Below are 22,600 nucleotides of genomic sequence, written 5' to 3' on the forward strand. Positions count from 1 at the left end.
TCCAACTTTCACTGCCATACATTGCAACTGGGAAGACCATAGCCTTGACTATACGCACTTTTGTTGACAGGGTGATGTCTCTGCTTTTTAGTGTGCTGTCTAGATTTGCCATGGCTTTCCTCCCAAGGAGCAAGCGTCTTTTAATTTCTTGGCTACAGTCCCCATCTGCAGTGATCTTGGAGCCCAGGAAAATAAAATCTGTCACTACCTCCATTTCTTCCCCATCTATTTGCCAGGAATTGAGAGGGCCAGATGCCATGATCTTGGTTTTCTTAATGTTTAGTTTCAACTCAAGTTTTGCACTCTCCTTCTTCACTCGCAACAAGAGGCTCTTTAGTTCCTCTTCACTTTCTGCCATTAGAGTGGTATCATCTGCATATCTTAGGTTGTTGATGTTTCTTCCAGCCATCTTAATTCCAACTTTTGATTCATCTAGCCCTGCAGTTCTTACAGTCCCCAATAAAAATTCCATTGATTTCCTGAAAAAAAAAGTTCAGTACAAAAAATATTATGGGCTAGGTAGGATTATTATAGAAAAGTATTAACATTATATGCACACATATCTAATTCAGTCTTAGTTTAATCAACAGATGAAACACAATTATATCTCAAAATCCATATTTTTCTGAATATTGTGATTAAAACCTTCTAATCAAAGCAGTACAAAGGAAAATATATTTATCAGAAAAATTATAGTAGGTAAAAATGGAAAAAGTCCCAATACAAATACTGCATTTAGAAAGGCAAATATAAAAATACATATATTCAGGAATAAACTTGTTTAAACTGCTTTCCTTGTGTATATGTGTGTGCATGTAGCTGCTTCACTGGCCTTTCAAGCTGAATTGTTCTCTGTATATTAACACACAAACATAAAATTATATATTTTTCATCTTAAGACTGCCACAAGACTGTTGCTTTCTCTGCAAAAAAATCAATAGATACACCTCTGGAAACTGTTTTGGGGAATACAATATTATTTGCTAGTTATTTTATCATACATATAAAACAATACTTTCCTAACCAGTATGGTGAAGAGGTAAAGGAAAGACTGGAAAGACCAAATTCTTGTCCTTCTCAGCCACAGAAACTCATTGGTGCCATTAAGCGAGTCACACTCTCTCAGTCAATCCTTCTCAAACGTACTGTATTGTGGGGAAAACTGGAAGGAGGAAGGAGGAACCTGGAGGTCCTGAAAGTCCTGATATAAATTTTACAGACAAACATTTGACAAATATTAATTACATAATCCCAACAGTGCTTTTCCAAAATCCCAAAGTTAACTACATAAAGCAGGGGTGTCAAACTGCCAGCAACTTTGATATCCATGATATAAAGAATACAATCAATCAGTCAGAATAGAGCTGGAAGGGATCTTGGAAGTCTTCTAGTCCAACTCTCTGCTCATGCAGGAGACCCTATACCAGGGGTAGGCAACCTTGGCTCTTTTATGACTCGTGGACTTCAACTCCCAGAATTCCTGAGCCAGCCATGCCGAGGGGAAAGGGAGAGGTTTCCAAGCTGAGCCATGCTGGCTCAGGAATTCCGGGAGTTGAAGTCCACGAGTCATGAAAGAGCCAAGGTTGCCTACCCCTGCCCTATACCATTTCAGACAAGTGAAATACAGTTCAGTGCACCTTTTCCCAGGAGTAATATACACATGATTTGCTGCTGAGCAGGCATGCATTATAAATATAGAAATAAATTATGATTACATTTTATACATTTACTTTACAAATTATATTTTATATATTCATATATGAATTCAAGCCATTATTAAAATAATAAAAATATTGAGAGTTAATTATATATGTTTAAAATAAATGTAAAATTATCCATCAAACCCAGATGGCTGATTGTAATGTTTTTATGTCCATTGTGTTTTATAATCTAAATTAGAATTTATGGGTGCTGAATCTAATAAGACTTATTTCAGGTTTACTTGTTAAAGTGCATTTCCCGGAGCTGCTTTCTCCCTGAATAAATCAACACATTACAGAGGCTCCCCATAATTTATCCAGTAGTATTGTACCATCCTTTCTCTTTTGTAAAAGAAAGTGCTTTCTTAAGCATTTTTATATCAGTATTAGATTTCTATGAAAATATTACATACGGTTCCTGTCTCACCTATTTCATTTCATCTGTAAAAGGCCTCTTGCAAGATGATTGGAAATTTTACTCCAGAAATAGAGTATATCTTTTTGTGTCAGACAGGAAGTCTACTGAAGGCCTTCTTTTGAGTCCCTGGAGAAGTCTTCCTCAACCTTGGAAACTTTAAGAAATATGGAATTCGGCTTCCAGAATTCCCAAAGTAACTTGCTGGCTGAAGAATGCTGGGGGTTGACATCCACACATCTTAAAATTGCTAAGGTCATGAAGCACTTCCCTGGCAAAAAGGCAATTAATCAGAATAGAATATAAATATGTGTATCAATATGATTTGGTATAAGGAATTAAGGATATTTATAGTTTCTTTGCCAGATAGAATCTTGTGTCATTATGTTTTCCCAAATCATTAGTGAATATTATGTTTATTTGAAACAGCTTTAAATTGAAATGGAAGACAATTTCATTGATTGTTTTGATTGATTTGATTAATATAACCTCTCATTCAGCACATGAATCATATTTAATAAGCAACAATTCCATTCTGTTGTGTTCAGTTCTCAGAGACTGCTTGGACAAATGAATGAATAAACCTTTATTGTCAAAGTACAACCATGTATTCATTGAGATTGGCTGAGCCTCCCTTCGTGCCCCCATCCCTGCAGTTTTCTTGGGAAGCTTTTCAGAAGTGATTTGCCATTGCCTCTATAACAATATACAATAAAAGAAAAAGAAAAACATAAAAACAGAAAGACAGAAAATATGAAGTGTGGGAAAATTCATTCAGGGGGTCTAAGCTAACTTCTCTTGGGTTTGTTTCAATTACTCTTATTTTTCCACACTTTCCCCTGGAAAGTCAGTACAGGCTTGATGTCAGCCTTATGTGGTAGGTCAGATCAGAAAACAGACTCTACAAAACCTTTCCAGCTTTCTGGACCTGTATTTTATTGGTATAGGCTATACTAACTAGATCTTGAAAACTTGACAGCATTTCCCCCCATGCTTCTTTTACTCAAGAAGTAAAGAAGTAGTTTGGATTTTTTTTTTCTAATGTTTTCTTCCTGTCAGGCTTATATCGTGTTTTGCTATCTCTCATCACATAGTTTCTCCAAGGTAATCTCTGTGGTTCTCAGATATCTATCCATTGTTTTCTGTAATAAAGAGAAATTCAATGCATTCAGTTTCTCTGCAATCTCCATTTCTTTCAGCCCAACAGCCCAACCTCTTTCCCTGCTACTTTTTAATTTGAATATATTTAAAGAAGTTCTTATCTGATGGTGTCTCTTTCTATGGCATACTCCTTAAATTAGTTTATTATCCTTTCCTTAGTACAACTTTACACTTTCACCCCATATTATCTTCTTTTTGTCCTTCTCATAACAACAGACTTTCCATTTCTTGCAGAAAAGCTTCTTGGGTTTTATAGCTTCCTGAACACTATAGAAAGCCATGTTGGTTCATACTAAATTAGTCTGAGTGTCTTAAATTGTGAATATATTTTAGTTGAATCTCGGTTGGTTGATTGATTATGTGCCATCAAATCAATGTCAACTTTATTGATCACATAGATTTTCTCCAGGACAATCTCTTCCTAAACTGGTTTTTCATGTCTTCCAATGCACTCATCACCACTGCAACTAAGTTCATCCAACTTGCTACTAGTATTGCTTTCTTTGCTTCTACATTTCCCAGCAATGGACCCTTTTCCAGAGATGAATAAACCACTTTCAGTAGTTTAAAATAAGCTTTCGATACTGTGAAGACGTTTGGCTCTGTTGACATTTCTTTTCAGTCTCTTTTTCATCAATCCTCTCATTATTAATGGCTTCTTCTTTCTAGTCAAATGTGATTTGTGTAAGACTATCATACATTTGCATACATCCTAAATGTAATAGTATCATAATTATCATTTCCTATTGTTTTCATAATGATTATATCCTGGTCACATCTTAGGACTTAATTTAACTCTGGTAAGTTCCAAAACTCAAATCTTCTAAAGCACATTAATTTAAGTTATTTAGAAATTTGGTTTCTTTGTCATGGTTAAGACATAATGTACCCAATTTATGTGAAGCCTCCAATTATTAAAATAAGTTGCTTGTACTCCTGGTTTCATTCAACATCTCACAATTATCCTTGATATTTTAATCGGTGGGTGATAATATATATCTAGATCTAATTTAAATTTGTGGACAGATATTGCTACCTATAGTGATTCTACAGAGGAAGCTAGGATTTTTTTTCTAGTACGTTAATTTTTATATATTACCAACACTTTCCCCTCTGTAGTTTTCCCTCTCCTGGTACCAAAATTTGCATTCCAAAAACAAGTAAGAATTCTTAGTTCTCATTTTGGAGCTTTATAGTACTTGCACAGAAATACCTATACATATGCCCTCTCTCAAATATTGTTGGCGCATTAATGATAATAATAATAATCTGACTACAAGCAGCAACATGAAAAAGTAGCAACAATGGTGCATTGGAAGATCTGCAAGAAATATCATTTGCCTGTAAGCAAGAATTGGTGGGATCATAAAATAGAGAAAGTAATACAAAATGATAAAACTAAAGTGCTCTGGGACTTCAGAATTCGAAACAGACAAACACCTGCAACATAACACCCTGGACTTAACAATTGTCAATAAGAAAGACAAAAAAGTCTGGATAGTGGACATGGCAGTGCCTGGAGATAGCAGAATAATCAAGAAAGAACTGGAGAAGATAACAAAATACAAAGACCTACAAATAGAAATAGAAAGACTGTGGCAAAGGCAAGCAAGGGTAGTACCAATAGTAATAGCACCACTTGAACACCATTGGCATTGACAAATTCGCCATTAGTCAATTGCAAAAGGTGGTCTTACTAGGAACTGCTTCCATCCTGCAACGATATCTGTAATACCATCAAACATCGACATCTGCCTATCCCAGGTACTTGGTAAGGACTCAGTAGGAGGACAAAAATACCAAATCCAATCTGTACATCTGGCTGACTGTGTGATGATCTATTATTATTATTATTATTATTATTATTATTATTATTATTATTATTATTATTATTATTATTATTATTATTATTATTATTTTGTTTTTGATGATGTTGTTGTTGTTGTTGTATCTTAAAGTCCAAACTCAATGGAGGAAATACCGTGAAGGCAATCAACACTTGGGCAATTCAAGTCATTAGATACACAGCTGGAATAGTGGACTGGACTCAAGCAGAACTTAGAGCAATGGATAGGAAGACGAGAAAAATAATGACAATGAATCATGCCCTTCATCCATGCAGTGACATTGACAGACTCTATCTACCAAGGCAAATAGGTGGACGTGGAATGCTGCAAGTACATCAGATAGTTGAGGAAGAAAACATTTAATTTATTTATTTATTTAATTAGTTTTTTATACCTCCCTATTCCCAAAGGACTCAGGGCGGTTTACAGGGCAACATATAAAAGACAATATAAAATTAAGATAAAATAGAATTAAAATGAATTAAATTCATTATAGCCCAAACAATTAAAACAATGTTTAAAAAAGCTTAGAACCCCTTCAGTCCAGGCCTGATAGATTGAAAAGCCAGGTTTCCAAATGGCTTTGGAAGAATATCTGAAGGACAATGATGAAGATGCACTGAAATTAGTATATCAGGAAGGCTTACTGACTACTGGAGAGACCAAACTGGCCTACAAGAAAGACCAAATGAAGAACAGAATAGAGGCATGGGAAGACAAAGCACTACATGGCCAGTACATTAAAAAAAAGCTGGGAAAGCAGATGATAACAAGACCTGGCAATGGCTAAGAGCAGGAAAGTTGAAGAAAGAGACCGAGGGACTAATTCTGGCTACACAAGACCAAGCCTTAAGGACAAATGCATACAAAGTCAAAATTGAGAAGACAGCAACAGACAGTAAGTGCCGCCTATGCAAAGAAGCTGAAGGAACAGTGGACCACCTGGTAACCTGCTGCAAGAAGATTGCACAGACTGACTACAAGCAGCAGCATGACAAAGTAGCAACAATGGTGCATTGGAAGATCTGCAAGAAATATCATTTGCCTGTAAACAAGAACTGGTGGGATCATAAAATAGAGAAAGTCATAGAAAATGATAAAGTTAAACTGCTCTGGGACTTCAGAATTCAAACAGACAAGAACCTGCAACTTAACAATTGTCGATAAGAAAGACAAAAAAGTCTGGATAGTGGACGTGGCAGTGCCTGGAGACAGCAGAATAGACGAGAAAGAACTGGAGAAGATAACAAAATACAAAGACCTACAAATAGAAATAGACTGTGGCAAAGGCAAGCAAGGGTAGTACCAATAGTAATAGGTGCCTTGGGTGCAATCCCAGAACAACTGGAGCACCACTTGAACACCATTGGCATTGACAAATTCGCCATTAGTCAATTGCAAAAGGTGGCCTTACTAGGAACTGCTTCCATCCTGCAACAATATCTGTAATATCATCAAACATCCACATCTGCCTATCCCAGGTAAAGACTCGATAGGTAGACAAAAATGCCAAATCCAATCTGAACATCTGGCTGACTGTGTGAATAATAATAATAATAATAATAATAATAATAATAATAATAATAATAATAATAATAATAATAATAATAATAATAATAATAATAATAATAATAATAATATAACAACAACAACAATTTGAAAGGGACCTTGGAGGTCTTCTAGTGCAATCCCCTGCTCAGGCAGGAAACGCTATACCATTTCAGACAAAACCAGTCTCTTCTTAAAAACTTCCAGTGTTGGAGCATTCATAGTTTCCACTGATTAATTGTTCTAACTGTGAGGAAATTTCTCCTTAGTTCTAGGTTGCTTCTCTCTTTGGTTAGTTTCCATCTATTGCTTCTTGTCCTGCCTTTAGGTTTTGTCTTTTTTTTTTGTCTCATTGATATGACAACCCCAGTACTTGTCCCTTGTACTGTTTCTTGAAATTTCCCCACTTTTCTAACTGAATGCTGCCCAGCATCTTTCCTCCAGCTGTACCATATTATTTATGTTATACAGCAGCAACCTATCTCCATTTCACTTCAGGTGGAATCTCCTGCTCTTATTCAGGTTTGGCTTTCTCATGATGCTTTCCAGTGCCACATGAATCTAAACACTTCCACTTGATGCCACAGTGTTGTCAATATCTAGATGTTCCTGCATCACATCAGGACAACATACTTTTCTTGGTTCTGCTAGATTTCAGTCTGATATCTAAGATGGAATAGATCTCAGATGTTCACTTTCCCCGCGATCATGATGACATCATGATTAAAATGATATAATCCATCACAATATTTGCATGAAAACTTGATGATACACATGATGGCTGTTCTCACATGCATCACCCATTCCAGTAGCTAACTTATCTTGATGCCTAGTCCCTGGAGATGACCAATCGGCATACTCTTTCCTACTCTCCTGATAAACACTATTGTAAAAATCCCACTTCCATTTGTCCTCTGTTCTTTTGTTATGATTGCCAAATGCAATTTTTTATAATTAATCCAGAATACTTTCTGAAAAATAAAAATCCATTAAATTTATTTTAAAAATAGGGAAAATTTTAAAAATTATAAACATATTTTAAAAAACCAAATCCTGCAGCTGCAGCATCAACAAAGAAAGAGGAGTATCGAGATCAAGGGAAGTGATAGTACCATTCTGTACCACATTGGTGACGGCACATTTGGAATACTGTGTCCAGTTCTGGTCACCATAATAAAAGAAAAGATGTCTAGGCCCTAGAAAGAGTGCAGAGAAGAGGAACAAAGGTGATCAGGAATCTGGAGGCTTATTCCTATGAAGAAAGGCTAAAGAAACTCAGTGGGTTTAGCTTAATGAAGAGGAAACTCTGGGGAGACATGATGTAGCCTTCCAATACTTGCAGGATTGCCATTGGAAATACAGAATCAATTTATTCTCCATAGCACCTGAAAGAGGACCAGAAGCAAAAGGTGGATGCTCATCAGAGAGAGATTCAACCTGGGAATAAGCAGGAATTTCCAGAAAGTGATAGCTATTAAAAAATGGAACAGCTTGCCTCCCGGAGTTATGGGTGCTCTATTGCTAGAGGTTTTCAAGAAAAGATTGGACAACCATTTACCCAAGGTGGTACAAGGACTCCTGCTTTGGACAGAGGGTTGGACTATTTCCCTCCAAGATCCTTTCCAACTCTGTGATTCTATGATTCTACAAGTTCATGGTTATTAATATATCAACTTTTCCTAGTATATGCTTGCTTTTATTTATGCTTCTTTGATACAAAGCTTTCAAGGCCTATATGAAGGCCTATTTTTAATTAACTTTAATGCCAAAAATGCTGAGATATTTGGCAAATTATGTTATTTCATTTCAAAATAAAATATTTACCAGATTTATTTTATTTTATATTCTTTGATCCTGATATTTACAAATGCTGTTGCATTTTAATATCTAAAGTCTATTCAAGACTTTCCCAGTTTTGCAGATAATCACTTATGAAAATTAGAAGACACTGATGATTACTGATTTCTTACATGCATTCATAAATTAATCGTGTACTCATATTTAACAGTATGTGTACATATTTTCTGTGCATGTGTGAGATTTATATTATTAAGCTCCGTTCTGTTTATAGTTTTTGATGGCTGCTATATGTGAGGGGAGTACTGTAGTACTGCATAATAACTTGATCCCATCTAATTTAGAAAGCATTTTGCAAACTAAATGAGAACATTTTATATGTTTTAACTGAGAAATAATCTCTTATTGAAAGAAATTCCTGTGCAGATTGCTCTCATTAAAAAGGCTAGAGGAGTGATTACATTCAGTAACTTTTAAGATGTGTTACAGTGGATTTTAAGAGCATTCCATTTTTACATCAGTGATTGTTAGCTTAGTTAATTTATCCATAGCAAGCTGGACTGATTGCTACTGACATAGCCATGAAACATTAATAAAGCATTGTGTTCAATGCTAACATGATTATGGCCTGACCTCAATGATGTCACAGAGGACAGAAGCAGTAAGTGTTCCTGCTAACATTACCCTAATGCTGGGTTCATCAATCATAATCTACCGGTTTACAAAAAAGGGAAGCAAGCTTTTCACAGATGTGACTTCGTAGTCTTGCTGAGCTTTTTGATCCCAGAAGACTTGTGGTGGCATGAGAGTCTGAAATAAAACAGGTTCAGAAACAAGCATGTTAAATCAAGGTAAGAAACTGTAATCTGAAACACAGAGAGACACAGTAAAGCCTTTAAAGCAAGCATTTGTAATTTCAAGAAATGACCTGTTGTAATCCAAGACTAATTATGACAATATTTTGATTATTTAAGGCACAAATTGTAATATATTACAGATTGTAGTGCTGAATATAACAAGCAGAAAATATACTTTCAGATTCAGGAAATGTGTTTCTCTACCTAATATACTAATTTTGTCATTTAGAAAGATGGAATATATTTTATGGAAATTCAAGATCATGTCCATATTCAATATATTGTCTCCCTTCCAATTTGCTTCTTAAACAGTCATCTATTTATGCATATTACTCATATCTTGTCTTTCACATTTTCCATCTTTGCCTTCTATTTTATCTTGACAATGACATTTGAATATGATATTTTGACCATCACAGTTATTTGATTAAATGAGGCCAACTGGCTGTAGGTAATCCAGTAAATTCTTTTGTTCAATCAGGATCTCAATAATCCTAATGCAGTACTTTAGTCTCTATACCTGCCAAGAGCTTTGGATGTGATCCTCAAAAGTTCCTTCAAAAGTTGCTATAAAGCTGTAATTGTTCACATAACAGAAGATAAAAATTATTAAATATATTTTGAGTACTTGGTTATATTTAAATAAGAATTTCAAGAATTTAGTTTAATTTTAATTGAAATAAAAAATTAAGTTTAGATTTGTCATCCAAAAGTAGGCCAGCTTATTCTGTATCTCTAAGTTAGAATCATTTATGAACAAACTATAAAACATCAACCCCTACACTGTTGATTTCCATATAAATTTGCCTATTGTTTATAAACTTGTGATGATCTCTTCTACATACAAAAGGGATTGGTAGAAACATGCAGTTTTTTTCTGTGACAGCACCCTAATATAGAAAATATAATAACATACAGTGAAACTTTTATCCATTTAATCAATTAAGAGAACAGGTATTCATTATTCATAATTGCCTAGTCATCCAATGACTGTATTACCTGCAATAATATTATTACCACAAATTACAAATTTGCATCATTTATGTCATTTGCATGTACAATGGAGAATTTTTACATCTGAAGTCTGTTGCATCAAGGTCTGTTAAATAAAAACTTCACTGTATATAATAATTATGTAATTCTAGCCTCTTTCTGCTCACAACCTTGTTTAATGAGAGCATACACCCCCCCACACACACACCTGGAATTGCTGCCATTCTCTATTGTCCTATATTTGTTTACTCTGAAATAAAATTTACTGAATGCAGTTGTTCTAGCTTCCATTTAGTAAGGCATACAATTGTAACAATGATTTAAGAAGAAAAAATGATTGTAAATTTTTTGTTTAGTTAATTTTTTGCAGAATATATTTTTCTTAACTCATATTTAGCTAATAATGTTATTTTCTGACTAATACGGAAGACTATTAACAGATAAAATCATATGGCTCTGACTCAGTCGAGGCTATATTTCTATTACTAAACTGACATGCATTTTTATTCTAAATAATTTCCATCTGAAAAATGCATGCTCATGTTCTATGGATAGAATGGTTAATGTGAGATCGAATGGTTAATGTTAGAAATATTGAAAAAAATGGCTGAGGCAGGAATAAAACATAAGACTTCAAAATCTTGCTGTCCACTATCCATCCAAGTTTCCTTTTATGAAATTCATAATACTCTGGTACTGTTTAAAATTCAGTGGTTTAAATATACATCTACAGAATTCTTTAAGAGCAGAAAAATGGCATAAATTTACACACTGTAAAATTATAGTCTGTAATTGAAATAAAAGAGCCAGAATTTTACAGTTTGATTTTAACAAATATTCTAATGAATTAGGACTGGGAACAAAGATTTTTGCTGCATTTGAAGAATTACATAGCAACTAATAAGCCACAAAGCTCATTAGTATTCTTAATTTTATAACCTGCTTTTATTTTAATTTGAAAAGAGTCGGATAGAATATGTTTTCTTAAAGAGGTGGATGAATGTGACAGAAAGAAATTTAGCAGGAGACAAAGACAAGATAAGGCAAGATAAGATAAGATAAGATTTATTGTCACTTTTCCTGTGAACACACAGGCACACATCAAAAAATGAAATTCAGATGCTTGTGTGTGTGTGTGTGTGTGTGTATTAAATACTATTGCTATACTATGCTATTGCTATTGTTATTAAAATCCTTATGAAAAAGATATTGATATAAACTTAATATGAATAACAGATGTGCAAAAAAGCAAATGTAATTTTATTTCATATTTATTTATTTATTTAGACCACATCAATCCAAGTTTATGTTTCAAACCGTACGAAATAATAGTTCCAGTTTATTTTGCTTTGGTCAAATCCCACTCAACTAGTATTCAAGTCTTGACATAATTTTTAAGGTTTTAGAGAAAATGGAAGAGATTCCAAGAATGGTACCAAGGATAACAAAAAAAAACTAGTTCTTCAAAAAGAGATTGAAAGATTTGAGCGTGGATAACCTTGAGAGGAAAAAAATGAAAGGAGATGTCATAGTGTTCTTCAAATACCTAAAAGGAAGTTGTACCTTCTGTCATTCCAGGGTTCAGGAGACAGTAGAAAGAATCTGATTTGAATTTTTGAAAAAATGTATAATTTTACAATTGAACCAATAACGCATGGAAGTGACAGGTTTCCCTCAAGCTGAGTCTCAATGGGTTTTATCAAAGATGCTTTGATTTGGATGATCACTGTAGACTCAATAACATGAAATAAATATTTTTAGTACTTCAATTGAGGCTTCTCAACAAGCTCTCAATAGAGCGAACAGCATATATGAAGAACTGAATGCCAATGAAAGCTCACAAAAACGTGTATTTTGAAAGCTCATAGCAAGCATGTTAAGAATTTTAAAGGAAATTCTGAGAAGACCATCTTGTTATGCCATTGGCTTTGTAAAAGAAATAGACAGTGATACTTGTAAGAGAAGCATTATTTTCCTTTTTCATCTCGATTTCATTTCTAGGCTCTGGAAAGTGAATTTGTATCTTGTCAGCTTCACCAGTGGATTGATCTCATATTTGGCTATAAGCAACGAGGGCCAGAAGCAGTGCGGGCACTTAATGTTTTCCATTACTTGACATATGAAGGTTCCGTAAATCTTGACAGTATCACTGATCCTGTTCTCAGAGAAGTAAGTATCTTAAAATTATTAATTACTATTTTTTCATTTTTTTAAAAAAAGTAGGTTATTTTGTTACAGAACTTACAACAGTTTGTTTAGTGACCAATCGAGTTTACAGCAGCTCTCAAAAAAGTGACTTATGACCGTTTTTCACATTTATGACCATTGCAGCATCCCAATGGTCATGTGATCAAAATTCGGCACTTGGCAACTGACTCATATTTATGATAGTTGCAGTCTCCCGGGGTCATGTGATCACCTTTTGCAACCTTCTGACAAAGTCAATGGGTAAATTTCCTTAACAACTGTGTTATTAACTTAACAACTATGGTGATTCACTTAACCACTGTGGCAAGAAATGTCATAAAATGGGAGCAAAATTCACTTAACAAATGCCTCACTTAGCAACAAAACTTTTGGGCTCAATTGTGCTCGTAAATCGAGGACTTCCTGCACTTCAAAAAAAAGTGTATAACTGCACTTGGTCGAGCTTGCTTGTTGTCTCATAAATTGTTCATCTGTATCTTGAATAATTGATTCAAAGCAGTGGAAGATGGAAATGTGACTTAAAATTTATTACTGTTTTGAAATAATATGAATTGACATATATGTTATTAAGATGTAGATGTACAGATGAGAGAACTTTGCTGACATTACAGATATTCCTTTGGATTTTCTACAGTTATATTGATTTAATCAACAAGTGAAGTTAAAATAGGTTATGTGTTTTTTCTAACATGTTATATTTATAAAATTACTAACTAGAAGAATTGGACATTTTGAAATCCATACATATGTACTTTTATTATATATACTATTTATAAAATCATGTTTGATTTTATTTGTTTATTTATTAATAAATACACATTGAATAAAATAGCCCAAACATGAATGCAGGTTTCTTTTAGCATGTATGTATAGTATTTTATAGCACTTTTTTAAACAACAACAAAATGATTTCTGCAAAATGGCCTTCCATATATTGTCTCCTAGTTTGTCAATTCATCTTAGGAAAATTATTATTAGATTAACTTGGAAATATATAACATCCTATAAAAAGATTCACTTTGGTTGAAAAGTGTGAAGATGCAACAGCTGCAAGATGAGTCTTGTTGTGTTGAGGTTTCATACATAAGCTTCCATGCCGTATGATATCTGCCACCTGTTGTATGCAAAACAAGCAATAATTTATACAAAGGCAGTAGAATACTTGTGGCTTATTTTCCCTGAAAACCAAGAATCTTGAAATTTACAGTTAATTACTTAATTATCTCATAAGCTAGATATTAAATTATATTTCTAAACCTTTTCTACAGTTTAGGCTATGTTGTACATTATGAGATATTAAACCCCTTCATGGTAATTGAAGGACTGCATGGACTGTATCTTTCATTTAATCACTGAAAAAGTTTAAATATTTTTATCTTTCATTTTAATAGTGGAAAGGTAAAATATAAATTTAACAAATAAATACTTTAAATGATTTGGATCTAAATTTAAATCATCATTCAAACAGACTCAGTGAAACCAGTGCAACTCACTCTCATTTATTTCAGGAAGTCTAATTAACTATGAACATATCAAGAGAAAACTTCTTGAAGAGAATTTTTGAGGACAAGGTTTAGGATAGTATTTCTCCATTTCCAACGATCCTCCTAAAGTAGTTATATTTTTAGGAATTCTATTCTTTTCTGTTTGTGTATACTTTGGCTTCATTTTGATACCAGTAATCCTAAACATAACAACCAATAATTTAGTGACCATATAAAATTACAACAGCACTAAAAAGTGACTTACAAAGAGTTGGTCCTCCCACCTGCAATCATTGCATAATACCTACAGACATGTAATCAAAATTAGGACACTTGAAAACTGGCATTTATTTTTTATTATTATTATTATTATTATTATTATTATTATTATTATTATTATTATTATTATTATTATTATTATTATTATTATTATTATTATTATTATTATTAATTTTATTTGTATACCGCCCTTCTCCCGAAGGACTCAGGGTGGTGAACAGGGCAGTACATGTTAAAAGACAAAATACAAAAATTAAAAGAGATTAAACAAAATGCCCACAACTCTTACAATAAGTTAAAACACATTAAAAAGTAGGTTAAAACACATTAATAAAACCCAACCCCATCCCATCAGGCCAGGCCAGCTTGTTCGAAGAGGTAAGTCTTTAGATCGCGCCGGAAGGAGCGGAGGTCGGGCACCATCTGGAGCTCAACCGGAAGATGGTTCCATAAATCCGGCGTGCCCACAGAGAACACCCTCCCCCTGGGGGCCACCAGTCGGCATTCTTTGACCGGTGGCACCCTGAGGAGGCCCTCTCTGTGGGAGCGTACTGGGCAGAGGGAAGTTGACGCCGGCTGCAGGTGCTCCCCAAGGTATTCCAGACCCATGCCATGTAGGACTTTGTAGGTCATTACCAACACCTTGAATCTCACCCGGAAGACAACTGGAAGCCAATGCAGCTTGCGGAGCAGAGGTGTAACATGGGAGTATCGGGAAACTCCCAACACAACTCTCGCGGCTGCATTCTGTACCAGTTGGAGCCTCCGAGTGGTCTTCAAGGGCAGCCCCATGTAGAGAGCATTGCAGTAGTCCAAACGAGAGGTCACGAGCGCGTGAGTGACCGTACGTAAGGCATCCCGGTCTAAATAGGGCCGCAACTGGCGCACCAGGCAGACCTGGGCGAAGGCCCCCCTAGTCACAGCTACTATATGGTCTTCTAAAGAAAGCTGTGAATCTAGGAGGACTCTCAAGGACTCACCCCCCATAGAGAGAGATGGAATATCCTGAATATCCTGAGATGCCGGTATGCACAGCCACTCAGTCTTGTCAGGGTTGAGTCGAAGCCTGTTCCTCCCCATCCAGACCCGAACCGCCTCCAGGCAACGGGACATCACGTCAAGGGCATCACTGGGGTGGTTTGGGGTCGAAATGAAAAGCTGGGTATCATCAGCATACTGATGATACCCAACTCCAAAACTCCAAAAGGTTGCAGCATCCCGAAATCATGTGATCACCATTTGCAACCTTCTCAGCCAGCTCCTGACAAGCAGAGTCAATATGGAAACTGAATTTACTTAAGGGCCATATGATTCACTTAATATCTGCAGTGATTCACTTAACAATTATAGCAATAAGGTTGTAAAATTGGGTACAACTTGTTTGACAATCACCTTGCTTAGTAACAGAAATTCTGACCCCAAGGTTGTAAGGTGATGATTACTTCTAATCAGGCTTGCAGCTTCAGACTAAATACAGGGTAATGAACCCTGTCTTCCTTTTTACATTCATATACTTAAGAAGGTTTTTTTAAAAATGTTTTTGTCATTTAGATAAATAGGCAAAAATGTTAGCATATTTGCAGGTCACCTATTTGATTAATTGTATTGAATACCTTAGAGGAACTAAAGAGCCTCTTGTTCCGGGTGAAGAAGGAGAGTGCAAAAGTTGGCTTGAAACTTAACATTAAGAAAACCAAGATCATGGCATCCGGCCCTCTCCATTCCTGGCAAATAAATGGGGAAGAAATAGAGGTAGTGACAGATTTTATTTTCCTGGGCTCCAAGATCACTGCAGATGGGGACTGTAGCCAAGAAATTAAAAGACACTTGCTCCTGGGGAAGAAAGCCATGGCAAATCTAGACAGCACACTAAAAAGCAGAGACATCACCCTATCAACAAAAGTACGAAAAGTCAAGGCTAAGTGTTGTGATTCTGGGTCAGCCTGTGGGTTCGGCAGTTGGGTCGGACGACTCAGAGGAGGAGGAGGGGGGTGTTGAAGAGCTTGCTGAGGGGATTGGACAGCTTGATGAGAGCCCCCAGCCAGGCCCCTCTCATCTGGTCACGATGCAGACCCAGCTGTGTGAGCCTGACAGCGTGCATGAAGATGACCCACAGCTGGCCCTGTTCAAGGATGCCTGACGCAGGAGGCAGTCAGTCAGGAGTAAACAGAGGAAGGCAATGGGGCACCTCGGAAGGAGGCAGAGAGAGGCCACGCCCTGAACTGTATTTAAGGGGAATGTGTGGGAGGGCTGGTTTGCTGAAGGCAACCGCTTGGATAGTTCCTTTTTCTTAGCTCCTGTTTTATGGTTGGTGTCTTGTCTTGCTCTGTTTTATGTGAATAAATTTGGCAGGCTTTATTCCAGCCTCTTGCCATTTGTAAAGGGGTTGTCCCTGCTTTTGCTGCAGGGCCGGTAGCAGGCTGGTACAGAACACTATGGTCTTCCCAGTTGCAATGTATGGCAGTGAAAGTTAGACCATAAGAAAGGCTGAGTGCCAAAGAATTGAGGCCTTTGAACTATGGTGCTGGAGAAGACTCCTGCAAGTCCTTTGGACTGCAAGGCGATCAAACCGGTCAGTCCTAGAGGAGATCAACCCTGACTGCTCTTTAGAAGGCCAGATCCTAAAGTTGAAACTCAAATACGTTGGCCACCTAATGAGAAGGAAGGACTCACTGGAGAAGAGCCTAATGCTGGGAAAGATCGAGGGCAATAGAAGAAGGGGACGACAGAGAATGAGGTGGCTGGATGGAGTCACTGAAGCAGTAGATGTGAGTTTAAATGGACTCCAGAAGATGGTAGAGGACAGGAAGGCCTGGAGGAACCTTGTCCATAGGGTCGCGATGGGTCGGACACGACTTTGCAGCTAGCAACAACAACATTGAATACCTTTATTTCTTGCTTGGATTTTCATATGTTCCAAATGCTTGCTGTAAGAGCTCCTGATAAAGTCAACCTGATAGTCTCCAGGTACATTGGAAAAACAGCTTCAAAATTCCTAGGTGGTAGGATCATTGGCTAGAAATTCTTGGAGTTTTAATCCCAGTACATTTGTAGGTTACCAATTGGGTAATGTTGGTCTAGCTTTGCATCTTATGAATTATCTAAATTATTGTACCTATATATTATATTTTTCTAATTAATAGACGCTTCCAGTCACTTCCATAGTTTATTTTTTTTTTACTTATTAGAACTGTTCCTCAGATTTTTATTTTGTAAGGTTCAAATTTGTTTAATCTGAAATGATCTGAAAAAAAGACTAACAGAGAATGTTTGTGTTGACATTAAATATGTACCAAGTTACACTTTCTTTATTTTTTTCTATAAACTATTAACAAATCTGGTTAAACTGTAAGAATGACTTATTGTATAATCAGAGATCATGGGCAGGGTAAAAATAATCTTTAGAGTTTTTTTCATTATTTATTTATTTATAATTGAATTTCTGTTAGAAGTAGTGTATACCAAGGAAGACCTAAATCACTTTTCTTTAATTATTGTATCTACTATACATCCAAATATTATTTAATGAAATGATGTTTTATTAGCTATGTAATAAATAGCTCAAGGATATTGATTCGTTTTTTTCCTTGACAGGTGAAATCATAGTTACAGCACTAACCACAGCATCTATTGCATTAAAATGTCACAAAATTAGAGGTCAGAATAAGATATAATTTTCTTCCATATGTCAGATTAAAAATTGACGTTCTTTGACAGCATAGGATCTCTAGCTGAGAAAATTATGACAGCTTAACTCATCTTGGACTTGTACAACAGTAATTGATAATGAACTTTTCCATGACAGCCCTCTCCTGTGGAGAAACATGACAGAACATCTCTGCTACAAAGTCTGAATCCCTGTTTAATATGTAAACAGCAGTTGCAGTGGACACTGGATGTTGTTTGGGATTGTCTTAACTATTGGTGTACATTGTAAATCCAACCAATGCTTTTAGCTTTTTCAGCTATCATCAGAATAGTGGTTGTAAGAATGTTAATTTATAGAATTAGCAGACACATTGAATGTAGATTACAATGTAGTACTTCAAAGTTTTTATATACAATTTCTTGATTATTTTCTTTTATTTTAGGCACATAGTCATTTGCATAAAGAAATATCCTTTACTTTCATTACCTTTCATGAGCTGTGTGCAAGTTTCCATTTGGACATGTGACAACAGCTCTATGGATTCCTTCATGATCTTTATGCTTGATTGCTTGCTTGTAGACACTTTATTACCCTACTAGATAATATCCTCAGTGCAAGTGAACATGGGGTTTGCTCCCTGTTTATTTACAGCAGCTTGTCCTGCCAGTGTTGTTGGGGGCTATAGTTTCCTTCCTTCCTTCCTTCCTTCCTTCCTTCCTTCCTTCCTTCCTTCCTTCCTTCCTTCCTTCCTTCCTTCCTTCTTTCTTTCTTTCTTTCTTTCTTTCTTTCTTTCTTTCTTTCTTTCTTTCTTTCTTTCTGGTAATGTTTTTTGTTTGATTGTTTATCTAGTGTTAATCACTGTTTATTGGGGTATTTTATGCTGGAAGGAATGTTTTCTTTGCTTTTTTGTCTCTTTTGAGTAGTGTGTAAATATGGTTTATTTCTATGTGTCTATTAATGGCTGGTTTGTCTGAATGGCAAGCATACAGAAATTTTTCTAAAATTTTGGGATTTATCTTGGTCTAGGATACTCAGTTTCTCAGATGAAATTGTGGTTGAATAAAAAGCCATATGTTGCAATATTAAGGAATTTATATCATGTCTACTGATTACCAGTTGGTATTCATGAATGTGCTCTGCTGGTCTTCTGCATGTCTGTTCTAAATATTGGCTGTTACAATCCACTGTATATTACAATTAACTCTTATCTTTTCCTTCTTGGGCGACTGGTCTTTTGGCTTGCTAAGATGTTATGGAGGGCTTTAGTTTAATTGTTTGCTACAGTGATGCCATTTGTTATAATAGTCAGTTGTTTGTTTTTGAAATGTTTTTGATATATTGTCATGTTATCCTTTTCATACCTTGTGTTAACTGTACTGTAGTGGCTTGAATAATCAGGTACTTTTTGATTAAGTTGTATGGGTATCCATTTTGCTGGAAGATGTTGTATAGGCAGTCTGCTTCATTTTTTTCTGATGTTCCAGGTTGCTGCAATGTGTTTGTGCTTGTCTGAATAATGTTCTTACACAACTCTTCTTATGGGAGATATGATTGTTACTTTGTAACATAATGCTTGATTAGCATGGGTTGGTTTTTGATAACTTGTCTTTCTAGTTTGCTGTCATTTCCTCTGCTCATGAAATATCCAGGAAAGAAAATTCTTCTTCCCTTGTTTCTTTAAAGATGTTATTGGTTGTTTGACGTGTCTTCTCTAATTCCATTTTTATGATTGCAAAGGCGCCACCTACAAAGCAGATCCATATGTAGAAGTAAGGTAGTTTCTAGATACTGCATTATGATCTGCTGAGTCCTAAGCAGGGCGAATCCATAGGTTTTCCTCTGATTTGTTGTTATATTTATCAAAGTGAAAGTAGACAGTGAGGCAGGAAGCATATATACATAGGGAATAAATCCTACATCCACTAGTACGGCTGACTATATCTAGTTGGGTAATGAAACATTGCAAAAAAAAAAAAACCAACAACCAAGGTCAGAGAACATTAAGGGCTGTACAGTTCAACCGTGAGACAGGTATATTCTCTTGTATTAGAAATATTGAGCGCAGGTATCCCAATCCCTTTAAAGACATTGGCTGCATTTGGCATTTTCAAATATGTCTTTGATGCTCAAAAAAGATGGTTACCATTGGTAAATTTCCAAATCTAATGACAATGAAAAGCAAATTAATAATAAGCAAATTTTATTTGTTTTTCTGGACAAGTGAATATATTTACAAGCAAAGCATTTAGCTGCAGATTCTACATAGAATCCAAGAATATTCTTGAAAATAAATTCTGGAGACTAATGCTTTGTTTTGCTACATGGCACCCACCTTTCCAACTTTGTTTAAAGTTTTTCATAATGTAAAATACAAACTCACTGAAATGAACTTTGATTTGCTTCTTCTAGAGGAGATTTTTTATTTGAAACTCCATTCCTATCAATTGAACCACAAGAAAAGTGAGCAGTGGCTTTTCAAGCTTTTTAAGCTGCATTTACAAAAATGACACCTATTTTTATGATACTTAAATTGTTTTGTATTAGTTTTTCTTCTGAACAAACCGACACATGTGTTTTTACAAAACTAATTTAACATAGTGATGTCAATACATCACTAATGTTTTGCTCCTCCATCACAACCTGAAATTAAAATGGCTAAATAACAATCATTGGCTTGATGCCCCCAAGGTAATTATCTTTGTCAGATGCAGCATTGAGAGGAGGCTTTTCCTGTGTATGTTTGCAAACGCAATGTTTATTTTATTTACTTCTTGTTTCAAATATTTGCCAAATCCTCATTTACATGTTGTACATGCAGTTAGTTTATGCTTAGTATTGTTTTTAAAAGTTAGTGAAGAATTATATTCAACAATTGATCTTTGTATATTCTTTCTAGACTGTTTTTCTTGTATTAGTTCTATATCACATATGAGGTACAATTTAAAATTGTGGTATCCTGCTGATTCAATAGATTTAGTGTTTCCCACCTAATATGGATCTGTGCATAGCTAGTACAGCATAAGAATTTTGTGGCACTCTGCAGTAGAAAATGAATGAAAGGAGAAATGTTGTTGCTGCAGACTAGAAACCTAGTTAGTCCAATGTACCAACCATTCTGATTCTGATATATCACAAACATTTAATGATCATGTCCTGGTTTTGTTCCTCAGTAGATAGAAGTGAGCAATAATTGAGGCAATATGCAACTATCATTAATAATACCAGTCAAAATTTTATAATCTATATAACCATGTAAACTTCTTTAAAACCACCCAGGTTGTTGGCTATCACTACATCTTGCCAAAGTAGCTAGGCTCTTGCATACCTCCCATGGGTTAATAGAATGTTTCATTATGATTGTGAGATTGATTTGAATCCATACTCAGTTATACACACTGACTTTGATCTGTATATTATCTACCGACTCATCTAATTCACAGGGTAGTATTGTGAATTTAAAATGGGAGAAAAGTATTATTTATCCACTTAGAGCTCTTTGGGGGGATTTTACAAAAGTTTGGAAATGTCATATTTTATTTGTTGCCTAATAAAAAAAAATCCAGCCACACTAGCAATGGAAGGGGGTGGGAGAGAATTTCTCAATAAATGAACGACGTTTGACAGTTGGTTTTCATAGCCATTTTGAAAGTACATTTTCTATGTGGTATTTGTTTATTTTGAAGATGTTTGATATTCACTATATTTTGATGGTTTTTCCTAGCATAATGTTTTGACCTGAGTGGGTTTTGATTTTGTTTTGTTTTGCTGCTTTATTTTTGGTTATTGTATTTTATTTTATTCTCCTATCTCTTTGTTTGGTTTGACAGAAATAACAAATCAACCCCCAGGATCTACCATAGTAAAATATACCCACAGGAAGCATAGTTTTATACTTATTCTTCTCCTTGTTGAAAACTATGCTACTGTAGAAAGTTGACATGATAAGGCTGTCAAGAACCAACAAGATATCTCTAACAAAATAGATAGCATGCTGCCATTTTGTAGCTCTGGGCATTTCCTGAAAAATAAAGGTGGAAAAGGCAAATATGCTATATTGTTAGAATATTATAAAATATTTGTTTGCATTTAAGTTTTTAAAAGTGACTCTTCTTATCAATATTAGCTTCTGCATCCAAATTTCCTAAGATCTGTAGAATTAATCATTTAAATATTTATTGTTATGTGCATGCCTTTATAAAGAGATAAGTACCTTTCCTCCAAGGATGGTTATTGTAGATAGAGCATTTATAATATTTGTGGATTTTTATTGTTCTACCCCACCCAGAATCACCATGTGCCAATTGGGTAGCCATATATATTTAGTTAATAAATAAGTAATAAATAAATAAAATGCATTTTTGAGGTCATTAGATCTGATGACACAAATGAAGGAACATGCATAACATGGCAAAAAGATCTTCCCTGGATCTGTAGTCTTTGTTGCCCATCAGCTTTTTAGAATTTTATAAACCATATTTGTATATTGAAACTAGTGGTATCTGTAGGAGGATAAAATAGAAAATATAACAGTCAAAGGAATGCAATTGAAGCCCTGACCCTTATTTACATGTTTACATTGTCTTAAGGTTGTACTGAAATGACACAACAGAGAAAGACCTGCTCTGCTGAGGGTAGAGCAGGGACAGAGACAAGCTATTCTAG

General features: G+C 35.2%; 1 protein-coding gene across 3 annotated transcripts in view; it reads left to right on the forward strand.

Moving 5' to 3' along the window:
* NBEA (neurobeachin) overlaps window positions 1-22,600 on the forward strand; it is a 397,191-nt gene that overhangs the window by 346,675 nt on the left and 27,916 nt on the right. For all 3 annotated transcript variants that reach the window (XM_081327264.1, XM_081327262.1, XM_081327263.1), the window contains one exon: window positions 12,320-12,487. In XM_081327264.1, coding sequence (XP_081183390.1) covers window positions 12,320-12,487 — 168 coding nt within the window. The remainder of the gene's footprint in view (window positions 1-12,319; window positions 12,488-22,600) is intronic.

The sequence above is a fragment of the Vipera berus genome (assembly GCF_964194415.1).
Source record: "Vipera berus genome assembly, chromosome: 4".
NCBI classification, from domain to species: domain Eukaryota; kingdom Metazoa; phylum Chordata; class Lepidosauria; order Squamata; family Viperidae; genus Vipera; species Vipera berus.